This window comes from Hypomesus transpacificus, chromosome 13 (genome assembly GCF_021917145.1).
Source record: "Hypomesus transpacificus isolate Combined female chromosome 13, fHypTra1, whole genome shotgun sequence".
NCBI lineage: Eukaryota > Metazoa > Chordata > Actinopteri > Osmeriformes > Osmeridae > Hypomesus > Hypomesus transpacificus.
This window is the reverse complement of record NC_061072.1, coordinates 8,840,038-8,854,149: the sequence shown is the minus strand read 5'-3', so window position 1 is coordinate 8,854,149 and position 14,112 is coordinate 8,840,038. Positions and strand designations below refer to the sequence as shown.

Genomic DNA, 14,112 nt, shown 5'->3' with positions numbered 1-14,112 from the left:
TTGGTAAGAGGTGGATGGTTAGATAGCTGCCCACAACGTCCTTGTTCTCTCATAAACACACAGAAACCTGTGGCGTCTGCTTGAGTGTGTGTGTGTGTGCGTGTGTGTGTGTGTGGTTTTCCTGTTTCTCTTACAAAGCATTGTTGGCACAAACCTCTCAGTTAGATTAAGGACAGAAAGAGACAGAGAGACAGAGAGAAGCGGAAAGATATAGAGTCAGAGAGATATAGAGATAGACACAGGAATGGAGAGAAAGAGAGAGCGGGGGGGGGGTGCTGAAGGATGAGACTGGCAGGTACTCGGTCATCACAGCTGATAGAACAGGGACAGCTTTGCCAAACTAGCTCTCACTCAGCCTCTCAGACAATACAAGCAAGAGGAGGAGTAGGTGGAGGGGGGGGGGGGCGGAGGTAGGGATGGGGGCGCTCAAGAGAAAGAGAGAAAGGGGGGGGGCGTCGCAAGGACAAATGCAACATAGTACTCTGCAGTGAACTGGATCGAATACAAAGCAGACTTTGAGGGGGGGGGGCTTTTTCCCGCTCTCACACGGCTCCATGCCGTGTCTGTTCTTCAGAGATGTTTGACACGACTGCTGAGGGAAGAAATGGAGGGAACCTCAATGCTGCTGAGCAGATACGACACTGTGACGTGTCGACCAGAGAGAGAGAGAGACAGAGAGAGAGAGAGAGTTGGGGGAGCACTGCTGTGTGTGTTGGCGGTTGAGTCTTTCAGGGAATCTCTGCTCTCCTGCTCTGTCTTGTGAAGGGTTCTCTAACGATGGTACTGTATGTTGAAGCTTCACTGATGTGGATGTGGAACACAGAGCTTGTGCTTGTGTGTTGTCTGTCTGGTTTTTGATTGAACCTTTAATTAATGACGAAGGCCATTAAGAACATACAATTACAGCCTTGCAAAAAATCTGTCAGATGTCTCTAAGCATCATAAAGCAACTTGATTTATGTGTATCAGCAAATTCTTGTATTATGTGTACAACACAAACGATCCCTAGTCACGTCTCAAGTGCAAACATACGCGTATGCGAGCTCCTTGTCACAAATGCATGCATGTACACACACACACACAGGCAAAGTATCGCAATCACTCTTCATCACACTCGTTCTACGCCCCTAATCCCGCACACACACACACACACACACACACAGCCCACCCCATCCCTCCATGCACTCACCTCCCATTGCCCTTCAGTATCCAGCAGTGCCCTACACCGGGTGCCCCCTGCCAAAGTGGGGTATTCTTGGCTTCAGGGATCCAGACCCCCCCCACCTCCCCCCCACCTCCCCCAGTTCAGATCCCTTGCATCTCCCCAGGGTGCTTACATGGACAAACCCCCCCACCCTACACACACACACACACACACATGCTCTCTCTTATAGGATATCTGGTGCTGCTTCGACCTGCGATTCTCACTCACATCCTCTTCAGGTGGCAGTCACCAGATCCCCCCTCCCCTCTCGTCCGGTCCTCTCATTCCCTCCACATCTTTAGCACACCGCTGGGAGAGTGTGTGTGTGTGTGTGTGTGTGTGTGTGTGTGTGTGTGTGTGTGTGTGTGTGTGTAAGAGAATAGGTATGTGTGTAGTTGTCGCCATGTGGTTCCTGTGTAGTCAGTCTGTGGTCATGTGATCTTCCCCCTGGATGAGGGCGTGTTTGACACACACATGCACAGTAGGAGAACTGACAACTAGAGCCTCTTTGGATTTTTTGTCTTTGTCTCTTTTTCTTTCTCTCTCCCCATCCTCTGTGCCTCTTTCTTTCTCTTTCCCTTTTTCATTTCCCCTCCCTGTCTTTCACTCACTTACCAACACAGACACGCACAAAGACTCCTTTACAAAAAGTTTACATTTTGTTCATTATATAAGCTTAATAATATTAGCTTGACCACATGTGCATTAATAAACACATTTAAATGTTTCTTTGTTTGCTAGGTAAACTTCAGGAGTAAACAGGGTTCAATTATTTCTGTTTGTTGTTTATTGATACATTTCATGGTCACGTTTGAGCAGCCTCTCGTCCCACGTGCTGAGAAGAGCATGCTGTTTAACACCTCTGCTTTCAAAGGTCTCAAAAACTAAAAGCTAAAGCTGAAGCTACAGTGTTAATTCATTATTCAACATTCTTTCTTTTTTCCTTCCCTCCCCTTCTCTCTTCCTTTCTCTCTCTCTTCCTTTCTCTCTCTCTTCCTCTCTCTCTGTTTCTCTCTCTCCGTCCGTTTTCTCTCTCTCTTTCTTACTGCCCCACTTTTAGAGTCTGTCCGTTTCACACACCCCCGCCCTACAAGCTCTCTCGCCCTCTGGCCCTGACTCCTTCTCTCCCTCTCTCCTTCTCTCCCTCTCCTTCTCTCCCTCTCTCCTTCTCTCCCTCTCCTTCTCTCCCTCTGCATGAACACAGTGGAAGGTTCCGGTACTCCTTCAGGTTGCTATAATTTCACAATAATCACATGGCCAGAACAAACTCAAGCAGTTGTAGATACGAGTTCTGAAGAGGAAGATGATGATGAGGGTGAGGTTGAGGTTGACAGGAAGGTTTGTTCCGGAACTTGGGTCACAGCCACTGTCATGACTACTGTGGGTCTCTCCTTCGTAATGGTCTGAAGGAACACTTAGTTCCTCTCTCTCTCCTTCTCTCCTCCATGAGATTATACATTAATCAGGCTCTTCCAGTTTAACCCGTGGCCCTTCGGGAGAGAAGGACTTCCTTGGAGAAGTCTTGTCTTTAATCATTGATGTGCCATGACTCATGCTTCATTCATGTGCAGGTTTCACATCTTCCTCCAGCCTCCTCTAACGGCTGCCTGCAGTCGTAGCTCTCTCCTGCTTTGTTCGACGAGGACGATCGCGCTCTCGATCGAATCAGGATCGGACGCAATTCCCTCAGAGTTACCGTGGTAACGTGGACGAAAGACCACCCATCCCAAACATACACACACACACACACCAAAAACACCTTCCCTCAAGGTCACTCACATTGTACCTGCACAATAAGCGCTATCGCCATGTTCATTAAGCAATTAGCATGAAGCCTTGCTTGACAGATTGCTGTTTGGCAGAGGATGGACACCTATTGAGGAGCCATGTCAGTCATTAGAGGAGCAGGATTTGACAGAGGCAGGCCCTATATCAGGGAGACCTAGTAGGTAGCATTGGAGCAGGATCTGGCAGGATCCCCATACTTGGTGCTGTGAGAAGAGAGGCTAACGCAGTGGTTGTCATGGTGACACGGGCCCTGGTAATACTGTAATGATAAAGCTCCTCTGGATTGTGCCGCAGTAAACACACGCACAGGGAGACACACACTCACACGGACGGGCAGACGCAAGCACGCACACACACACACAGACACACGCACACACGCACATGCACTGACCCACTGTTGGGGTCTCACTGACGCTGTGTCACCATGCCTGCTGGACCTCTACTTTGTCTCTATCTCTCTCTATCTCTCTCTCTTTCTCTCTCTCTTTCTCTCACACCAGACTCTAGTGTGTATTTCTTTTCTTTGTCTTGCATTCACACTCAACAGGGCTGCATCTCTCTCTCTCTCTCTCTCTCCGTTCATCCTTTAATCTCCACTGTTGGTGGCCCTTCTGTTTCCACTCACCCTCTCATTCTATCATTTCTTCTACCCTTTCTTGTCTCTCTAATTCACAGTCACCAGGTCCCTCCCTCCTCCCCCCTCCTTCATGAGTTCATCCGCCCTCCATCACCAACAGCAGCAGCCGGGTCGACTGTGTCAACGCCTCATTGTCCTTTTCTCAATTGCCTTTCTCTCTCTCTCTCTCTCTCTCTCTCTCTCTCTCTCTCTCTCTCTCTCTCTCTCTCTCCCTCTCCCTCTCTCAATCTCTCTCTCCCTCTCTCTCTCTCTCACCCTCTCTCAATCTCTCTTTCCCTCTCTCTCTCCCTTTTCCTCTACCGCTCTCCCCCCCTCATTGTTCACTTCTCCATCTCGCTTCCTTCTCTCTTAAATTTATGTTGATGATCTATCCAAATCAAATTCTCAAGCTCAGAAAAACTGTGGTGCTTGAAGGTCATTGGTCTGCTTACATCTATGTAAACTACGTAGTGAGGGGTCTCCGTGGGGGGTCGTATATCATGCTATGCTAATGAGCTTGGGCTCTCAGTCTGTATGAACATAGATTACTTAGGAAGCAGACCATCTACTTTCTTGTCCTCGAACCCATACACACATACACACACACACACAGAAACACACACACCCACGCACACACAGAAACACAGAAACACACACACACACACTCACACAGAAACACACATGCAGACAGACGCACAAGCACACAATCAAACAGGCTTGCACATATGGACACACACACCTAACCCCAATACACACACACCTAACCCCAATACACACACACCTAACCCCAATACACACACACCTAACCCCAATACTCTATCAAGTGGATAAGTGGCTCCATGCCAATAGACAGCAGCAGACAGAGGGATGGAGGGATGGAGGGAGGGAGGGATGGAGGGATAGAGGGATGGAGGGATGGAGGGATGGAAGGATGGAGGGATGGAGGAATGGAGGAATGGAGGAATGGAGGGATGGAGGGATGGAGGAATGGAGGGATGGAGGGGTGGAGGGATGGAGGGATGGAGGGATGGAGGGATGGAGGGATGGAGGGATAAATAAAGGAAAAGTGACAGAGTACTTCTCCTACTTTTATCCACCCCCCTTTCTTCCTATTATTTTCTATCCCTCTGTCCCTCTCTCTCCCTCTCTCTCTATTTCAACCTTTCTCTCTTTCTCACCCCTCCCTCTCTTCATCTTTCATGCGTGCCTCATTGCAGTGATCATGTAGGTAGCACTCTCTTTCTGCCAAGTAGACATACCCATGTACCACACACACACATATACACACACACACACATGCACACGCCTGTGTTCATGCAGGCTTGATGAATAGCCTGAATTGCATTGCATTAGTGGTCAAGCCCAGGAAGTACAGTATAATTTCATGGCACCATAGATCCTTCACTTAACATAATATATACAGCTGAAAAAGCATCGGCTCACGTGATGGATTGATCTATTGATTTTCTTTACTGCTCTTGCACTTGAGGAATATTACATTTGTAGTGCATGTAATTGAAGTAGCAACATTACTGTAAATATTGATGGAGGAGGAAAGGGTGAAATACGTTGTTACTGAGCGCACCATCCTTTTTCTTGAGTCAGTCTACTCCAGTTCAAAGTTTGCATTTGTCGTTGTTTGCAGTCTACCTGTACTGTACCTTCCCTTCCACCTCTTCCTGCTTTGTCATGTGACCTCTGATCATTGGCTTCTCATCTAATCATCCTCTTTTTTTGCCTGGATCCAGCTACCCTGTCTGCAACATTCTCTATCTCCCCGTCCATTAACCTTTTGTCTCATCTAACCTGCCTCCCTCTGTCTCTCTCACTCTCCCTCCGTCTCACCCAACCTCCCTCGGCCTCTCTGTCTCTCTCCCTCCCCCTTCCTCCCTACATCTCTCGCTGTCTCTTTCTGTCTCCTTTCCTCCCTCTCTCTTTCTCCCTTCCTCCCTCGCTGTGTCTTTCTCACTCCCCCTCCCTCCCTCTGTCTCACCACCTGTGCAGCCTACATATCAGATTTGATGTGAGTTTTTCCAAAGTTAATTTTTTAGGGTGATGGCTAGTGGACTGTGAATAAGCGTGTGTAGGTGTGCGTGTTTGCATGTGTGAATGTGATGAGTGAGTGAGTGAGTGAGTGAGTGAGTGAATGAGTGAGTGAATGCATGCATTGTGTGTATGTGTTTGTGAGTGTGCATATGAGACGGCTAATGTTCAAGACAATACATCAGAGAACTAACTTGAAAGGTATTCCTTCTAGCACTACCGCTGTACCTACTCCTAAAGCTAAGACTACCACAATGCTCTTTGTCAACATAACCCTCAATTCTCCTAATCAACATGTATAGTTCTGCTTTTAACTACGCAGCTGTCGGAACGGGTCCTGGCCAATGAGAGAGCTCCATGAGCAGGTCCCCCTGGTTCCTCTCTGGTGTCTGGGACGGGGGCGGCGGGTGGACGGGAGACAGGACTGAATCTGATCTGTGTGTGTGTGTGTCTGTGTGTGCATGTAGTGTGTGTGTGTCTGTGTGTGTGTGCATGTAGTGTGTGTGTGTCTGTGTGTGTGTGCATGTAGTGTGTGTGTCTGTGTGTGTGTGCATGTAGTGTGTGTGTCTGTGTGTGTGTGCATGTAGTGTGTGTGTGTGTCTGTGTGTGTGTGTGCATGTAGTGTGTGTGTGTCTGTGTGTGTGTGCATGTAGTGTGTGTGTGTGTCTGTGTGTGTGTGCATGTAGTGTGTGTGCATGTAGTGTGTGTGTGTCTGTGTGTGTGTGCATGTAGTGTGTGCATGTAGTGTGTGTGTGTGTCTGTGTGCGTGTCTGTGTGTGTGTGCATGTAGTGTGTGTGTGTGTCTGTGTGTGTGTGCATGTAGTGTGTGCATGTAGTGTGTGTGTGTGTCTGTGTGTGTGTCTGTGTGTGTGTGCATGTAGTGTGTGTGTGTGTCTGTGTGTGTGTGCATGTAGTGTGTGTGTGTGTCTGGGTGTGTGTCTGTGTGTGTGTGCATGTAGTGTGTGTGTGTGTCTGTGTGTGTGTCTGTGTGTGTGTGCATGTAGTGTGTGTGTGTGTCTGTGTGTGTGTGCATGTAGTGTGTGTGTGTGTCTGTGTGTGTGTGTGTGTGTGTGCATGTAGTGTGTGTGTGTGTGCATGTAGTGTGTGTGTGTGTCTGTGTGTGTGTGTGTGTGCATGTAGTGTGTGTGTGTGTGTGCATGTAGTGTGTGTGTGTGTCTGTGTGTGTGTGCATGTAGTGTGTGTGTGTGTGTGCATGTAGTGTGTGTGTGTGTGTGTGTGCATGTAGTGTGTGTGTGTTCACCATACAGAGGGGGAGAGCACTGCAGCAATCTGAAAAAGTAGGTCAGACGCAGACTGGAGAAACATGGCAGAGGAGGAAAGAGGGAGGAGAGGAGGGAGAGATGGAGAGATGGAGAGGAAGTGAAGGATTGGAAAGAGGTGAAGAACATAAGGTAGCCATGACGAGGAGGGAGGCAGAAAGAGACGGAGAGAGAGATAGCGATAGAACGTCTGAAAGAGGAAAATCAACCAGAATGAGAATGATCCAGCTGTGGGAGAATGAAGAGTTACTTCTCAATCAATACAATGGATGGGGGCTGGTTTGGTGTGTTCTGGTTTGACTGTATGTTGCCTCATCTAGTCAGAGCTTACGTAAGCTTTTTGGAGGTTTGTCACAGAAAAACCTGAATACCACCAACATCCCCTGAAATTACATGCTAATGCATCTCCACATATCTGCACATACTGTATGCTAATCCCTTAATACAGCTGGCCCAATCAAATTCCTTGACACTGGCTGGATTTTGAAAAGTGCCTTTATGACTGACTTTCGTTTGCCACAGGCTAATACCACTCAGCTAATCTCTGCTATATTTACTGTATCTCTCTTGGGCTTATGTATGTAGTGTATCTATTTCCTGTCAAGAAAAGAGAGATGAATGTTCACTCTCGTTTTGATGCCTGACGGTGAAAGGGGGGGTCAAGGTTCAACGTGTTCATGTTGATGGTTAGAAACAGGAGCCATGATGAACATCACAATCCCTCCTCTTCACCTGAGCTACCTCACGGTAGTCTCTCAAGAGTCCTCCTTTCATGTCGTCTCCACATTTACATCCTGGATGCGAACAACATATCGGAAACGCGCACAAGGCACTCAAGGATTTCACTTACATGGGCTCCACTCAAGTGGGATTTGATTTTTTTCTCATCTTCTCCGGCCATGTCTATTATGTATTATTTATTTGATAACAACACAAAGCATACTGACGTCTATAAATACACCACTGACCAAGTACTGGTCTGTAGTAGGGGAAGGGGGAGTTTGGAACCTCGCACACACTATATTATCATGCCAATGTAATTGAGTGAACAACTAAACGGACCAGCATAATGAGGTCCTCCACCATGCACACAGTCCACTTCCAGCCTGCCTCGACAGCAAACCCTGGGAAAACAAATCGCTGAAAAGAGCGAATGAAAAGCGATAACAGCTGAGGGTTCACAATACAGAGGAAAACGATGATGTCCTTGTCTAGTCGTGTTACGGGTTGGATAAACGCTATCTGTATTTTGAGTCAACTGTTTTCTAAAAATAAAATAAAAACGATATATTCTTTCTGAAACGGAGTCACTGGCAGATTACTGTCTGGGCGGAGTGCAGATCTCAGCGCAGGAACACTCTTATGACTGCTTTTGTTTTGCTTTCCATCCAACAAATGTGCCTTGAGGAGAGTTTTGGAAGGGGATGAGCAGAAAGATGCCAGACATTGTAGAATGGAAATGATGGCAGGCCAGATTCTCAGGAGAGGCAGGAAATTGGAGGCGGTGTCCAACCAGTTCTGGAAATGTACTGATGACACTAATGCTTTTCACGAACATCATTACCTACTTTGGCAGTTGATTTTAGAATATCACTTCATGAAAGAATATCCTGAAATACATTTTAAAAGAAAAAAAAGAATTTTAGCTCACTTCCACACTGTCTCTCGTCAACATCAACGTACATTAGATATGGACATATTTCTGCAGTGGAATATAAAATATACAATTGTGACTGACAGTAGTAACACAATGTATGTTTTGTGGTAATGCACTTACATACCATTATGGGTCTATAATGTGTTAGTAATTTTACCCAAATCAACATTTTGTATGTTCTTAGTTTCCCCAAGTACATTTAGGGCAACAGATAATACATTTGTAAAAATGAGTTCAGACTATTAATAGAGATTTAAAATAAGATTGAGGGTCTGGTCTTCCCCCTTCCCAGGCCTTCTTCCTCCATTGGGGCCCTGGGTTGTCAGTCCCACTCTTCCCCCCACTTCGACGCCCCTAATTGGGTTATTAAACACTGTCCCACAGCCTGGCCCGGAGACACTGAGTGGAGACTGTAAGAAGCCAGGAGCAGGTCCAGTGGGAGCCTTCTGATTCTGAACCCCTCTGACGGTCCTCTGGGATACACAGCATCTACAAGTCACAAGCCCCAGATCGGTTTCTGCCCACTCCGCCTCCCCTCTCTCTGTCTCCCATCAATACTCCCTCTCCTTTCCCTCCATCCTCTCGTCCTCACCTCCTCCTTGCTTTGGCGCTAGTGCCGGTGAGGGAGTCATAGTCTGTGTTCTTCTCATTCCACCCAGGGTCCCCTCCCCCCTTTGCTCTCTCTTCTGCAGGTTTATGACGTGTCTCCACAGTTATTTCCTTTTTTACGACAGCTTTTCTCCTTGGGCTGTCATGCCTATGACCGTTGCAGCCGTTTTCTGAGTGTCAGATAGAATAACACTGTATAAACATCATGCCCGGTAACAGTGTGACCCTGCATTTCACCCTGAAGGTCAACAATTATCTCTCTTTAGGGTCTAGTCGGGCTTTACATAATCCTGGCTTATTATCTCACAACACTGAGTAGTACCCTGCAGTGCCCTGCAGTCTCTCAGATAACCCGGGTCCTGCTGTTTTCCCCTGTAGCTCGCATGGTAAACGGAGTGGTGGAAACCCATCATTCATCTATCTCTCTCTGGTGTCTCGGTTTGCTGGCCTGTCGCTATGTGGATGGTTGCATTTCTGAATGACTGATTATACTTCCCCCATCTTTCTCTCTCTCTCTCTGCACCCGTCCCTTCTGTCTCTCTCTCGTTGTTCTGCAGTATGTGGCGTTTGGTTCACTCCTCTTCATCCTGATCTCCATCTCTACCTTCTGTATGGAGACACATGAGGCCTTCAACACCATCTACAACAAGACGGAGAACGTGACGGTGGGGAACGTGACGCGCGAGGAGATTGTCTACGAGGTGGTGACCGACAGTTGGCTGACGTACGTGGAGGGCATGTGCGTTATCTGGTTCACCATCGAGGTGATGATGCGCGTCATCTTCTGCCCGGACAAGGCCGAGTTCTTCAAGAGCACCCTCAACATCATTGACTTCATCGCCATCCTGCCTTTCTACCTGGAGGTGGGGCTGAGTGGCCTGTCTTCCAAGGCTGCCAAGGACGTCCTGGGGTTCCTGCGTGTGGTCCGTTTCGTGCGCATCCTCCGAATCTTCAAGCTGACCCGCCACTTTGTGGGTCTCCGAGTCCTGGGCCACACCCTGCGCGCCAGCACCAACGAGTTCCTCCTCCTCATCATCTTCCTTGCCCTGGGCGTGCTCATCTTCGCCACGATGATCTACTACGCCGAGCGCATCGGCGCTTCTCCCGATGACCCGACTGCCAGCGCCCACACCAACTTCAAGAACATTCCTATTGGCTTCTGGTGGGCTGTGGTCACCATGACCACCCTGGGGTACGGGGACATGTACCCGGAGACGTGGTCCGGCATGCTGGTGGGCGCGCTGTGCGCCCTGGCGGGCGTGCTGACCATTGCCATGCCCGTGCCCGTCATCGTCAACAACTTCGGTATGTACTATTCCCTGGCCATGGCCAAGCAGAAGCTGCCCAAGAAGAAGAACAAGCACATTCCTCGGGCCCCTCAGCCCGGCTCGCCCAACTACTGCAAGCCTGACGCCCTGGCTATGGCCACTGCCTCTCCTCAAAGGATCCTGGGAAACGTAGTTGGTGGGGTGATGGGGCCTGGAGGCCTTGCAGGGGACTGCCCTCTGGCTCAGGAGGAGATCATAGAGATAAACAGAGGTGAGATGTTTCCATTTTGGCTGTACCTTCAGGAGACACGTTAGCAAGTTAGCCTCCTCGTTCAGCTAATCTCGTTCTGTTCGTGCTACCCTCCAGGCAGATTTGAGAGTTAGGGTCCCTTGCGTAAGCTGTTGTTTAGTTTCACCTGTCTTCAGGACAAACAGTGACTTAGCAAAGGTAAACAACCTTGAGTCAAGGGACCTTGATGATTCACATCAGCACATTAGCACAACACAAAGCTTAGCTGAGCATCTGGGCCTCTTGCCCTTCAGCCCAGGGAGCACAAATTACCCAGGCCAAGGCTTCTATTTCTGGGGGAGAGCCTGTCAAACTTTCACAGTTTAGCAGTCCTACATCCCATCAAACCTAAGACAGGGATTTGCACACTAAGTGGGGGGAAATCTGCTGCACCAGATACTTTGGAATCCGAATGTTCAGTGTCAGCTGGTGATACTCAGTAATGAAGCAGTTCTTTCAATCCTCAGGAGGGTGGGGTTGGAGGGCAATGAGGGGCTTTTTCTCAGAAAGGTAATGTTAGACGTTTCTGGATGGCTTGTGGAGCGGATTCTTGATCCAGCCAGAAGAGATAGAGGCCCATCAGAGCTCATTTGTAATTTATGATCAACTTGTGTGTCCACATTCGCCATGAGGCGTCCATCTGCCAGTGAAGAACAAACTGTTTAAAGAGAAATGGAACTTAATTGGAGCCTAAGTGTAAAAAAAAATCTAATGTAATTTGAGTGAGAACATTTTCTAACGGTTAAAGACGTACATTTGCCGACACAGCCTATGTATAAATGACATTTTTGTGTGTGGATGGACGTGTTATACAAGTAAAAATCCACACACATGAATTGTGAACACCTAAAATCTTCGTTGATGTGGCAATAAAAATGTTGTTACTCCACAAGCACTTTCCCTTCCTCAAACACGCACAGACATACGCGCTGTCTTCAGAACAGCTCTGGATTGTGTCGGTGTACTGCTGAGTTGGAACTCGTGCTTGAGATTGGGTTTGACAGCTGCGTCCAAAGATATAACCTCCAGTCACCCTGTACACATGGCACATACACAGACACAGCACACACATCTTTCTGTGTTTAGTTCACCATACCAGAGTGAACTGATATGGTGTCCATACACTGGCACTGGTTACTAGGCAACATCATATCACCTACCCCCTCCCAATGTAAAATATGGGGATACATACATCTGTGGTGCTAAAGATACACCAGTTTCATATGACCACAAGGCCTTCAGCTCTGGTTGGACTGCAGGGACAGCTGAAACCAACGCTCTGAAGTGCTGTTTGCCAGTTCAAGGACAATTTAAGGAAATAAACCATTAAACTCAAATGTATTTTACACTAACAATATAATAACCGTTAATTAACCTTATCGCAGCCCCGAAAGCTAGAAATATCACCTTCCGTTTCCTGTTTATTTTTTTTAAGTAATGAGGAACTAGGGACTCGTGCTGACTGTACAAAGAGGGAGGCAAGACGCCATTTCTACAATCTTTGATCCTACAACACAACAAAGTATCTCACAAAAACACGCTTGATTCTGTCATACTTTGAGTATGAGTATGCAGCGTGTCACCGCCCAGACACTAAGCCTCAGTCTACAATCCCTCTCTTCCCTCATTTCCCTCTTCCACTCCCTCCACCCTTCCCCCCCCCCCCCCCCCCCCCTCCTTCCCCTCCATCTCTCCTACCCTCCAGATTCCAAGCAGAATGGCGACGCGGCATCCGCCGCCCTGGCTAACGAGGACTGCCCCACCATCGACCAGGTGTTGAGCCCAGACGAGAGGAGCCCGGCCGGGCGTGGAGGCATCACCCGGGAACGCTACCAGCAGGACCGCGCCTGCTTCCTGCTCAACACCAGGGAATTCCGTGCCACAGATGGGAATGTGCGGAAAGGTATGTTTCTCCTCGGGGGACGGATACACAAACACACACCACTGACGTAAACACAGCAACACCCGCGGCAGGAGAGGCATAAGGGCCGCTAGATCCTCCCCTTGGACACGCACAGGCTAGGCGCACTGGCACTAATGCACTCACGCTGACTGTAGATACGGGTGAACACACGGTATATATGTGAAGTAACACAACATGATATTCATCGGAGCTGAGGCTGTTTTATATTGAAGTGAAGCTCCAGTCACAGACACAAGCACACACATGCAAACAGAAAACTTTGGCTCGGCTCATCTGCTCTGCTCTGCCTGTTTCCGCCTCATCACATCCACGTTGTCCCAGGTCTCCATCGCCCTCAGACTTTCGTTCCGCTGTATTTTCTCTCTCTCTTTCTTGTTTTTTTTTCCTCACTCTCCTCACTGTAATCACATTGATGTCTTCCATTTTGATCGTGCTGTCCTTGTGTTTTTTTATGTGTCTCATAGCATCTCTCTCTCTATCTCTCTCTTGCTCTGTCTAATGACTCAGACAGTATACCATGGCATTAATTTATCTTCTCGTCACGTCTGTTTGTTTCTCTCCCTCTCTCCTTCCCTCTCGCCCTACTCCCCACCTATTTACTGTGTTGGCTCCTACCTCTCCCTTGTTTATGCCTGCCCCCCCCCCCCCATTCCCACCCCCTTTTCTGTCTTTCTCTCTCCCTCCCCACCAACCTTGACCCCCATATTGAATCCATATTCCCATTCTGTTCCTGCCTCTCTTTGTTTTTTGGGGTACACACATTCCTCCCTTTGACCTTATGTGTCCTCTCCTGGTGACACTGAAACCCAAAACCGAAATCCATTTATTTACTGTTGCAACAAACTCTCTAACCCTCAACCACCACCTCCACCACCCAACCAACCTGCACCAAACACTCCCTCGCACTCCTCCTTACTGCTCCACACCCTGTTGACAACTAACTAGAGGCCGCAGCTCTGGCAGCCAGCCCTGACTCCCCCTTGACTGAGGATTGGTATAAGCTGGAAGGGTCTCTGTTACAGCAGGACCTCAATGCAAACTCCACCTCCTCCTGGATCAAACCATAAGCCAACAGAGGTAACACCATAAAGTCACATGGAGCTAAACCTGAAGCCCTTAGCTGGTATCAGCTCTGTCTTGAGAATCTTCAGAAACCAGATATGAGGTTGATTCTAGGAAAATGCATTGCATGTTTGCAGTCACACACACACAAACACAAACTACATATGCAAACACAGACACACATACACACACTTTGCATGGTTGCAGATCACAAATTGACCATTGTTTCCACTGTATTGTGTTGTACCTGTGTGTCTGAGAGAGTTTACGCAAGTGTCACCCATGTCTTCAGTGGGATTGAGAGCGTGTTGTGGACATGAATGAATATAAGTTACAAAGGAAGAGATCCTTCCATTCCTTTGAGCTAAGGTT

At 48.2% G+C, this 14,112-nt stretch overlaps 1 protein-coding gene across 1 annotated transcript in view; it reads left to right on the top strand.

The window, feature by feature from the left end:
• Nucleotides 1–13,745, top strand: part of kcnc3b (potassium voltage-gated channel, Shaw-related subfamily, member 3b) — a 24,895-nt gene extending 11,150 nt beyond the window's left edge. Inside the window, exons 3-5 of the mRNA XM_047032874.1 lie at nt 9,755–10,736; nt 12,460–12,657; nt 13,624–13,745. Of these exons, the coding sequence (XP_046888830.1) occupies nt 9,755–10,736; nt 12,460–12,657; nt 13,624–13,745 (1,302 nt within the window). The remainder of the gene's footprint in view (nt 1–9,754; nt 10,737–12,459; nt 12,658–13,623) is intronic.
• The last annotated feature ends 367 nt before the right edge of the window (nt 13,746–14,112 follow it).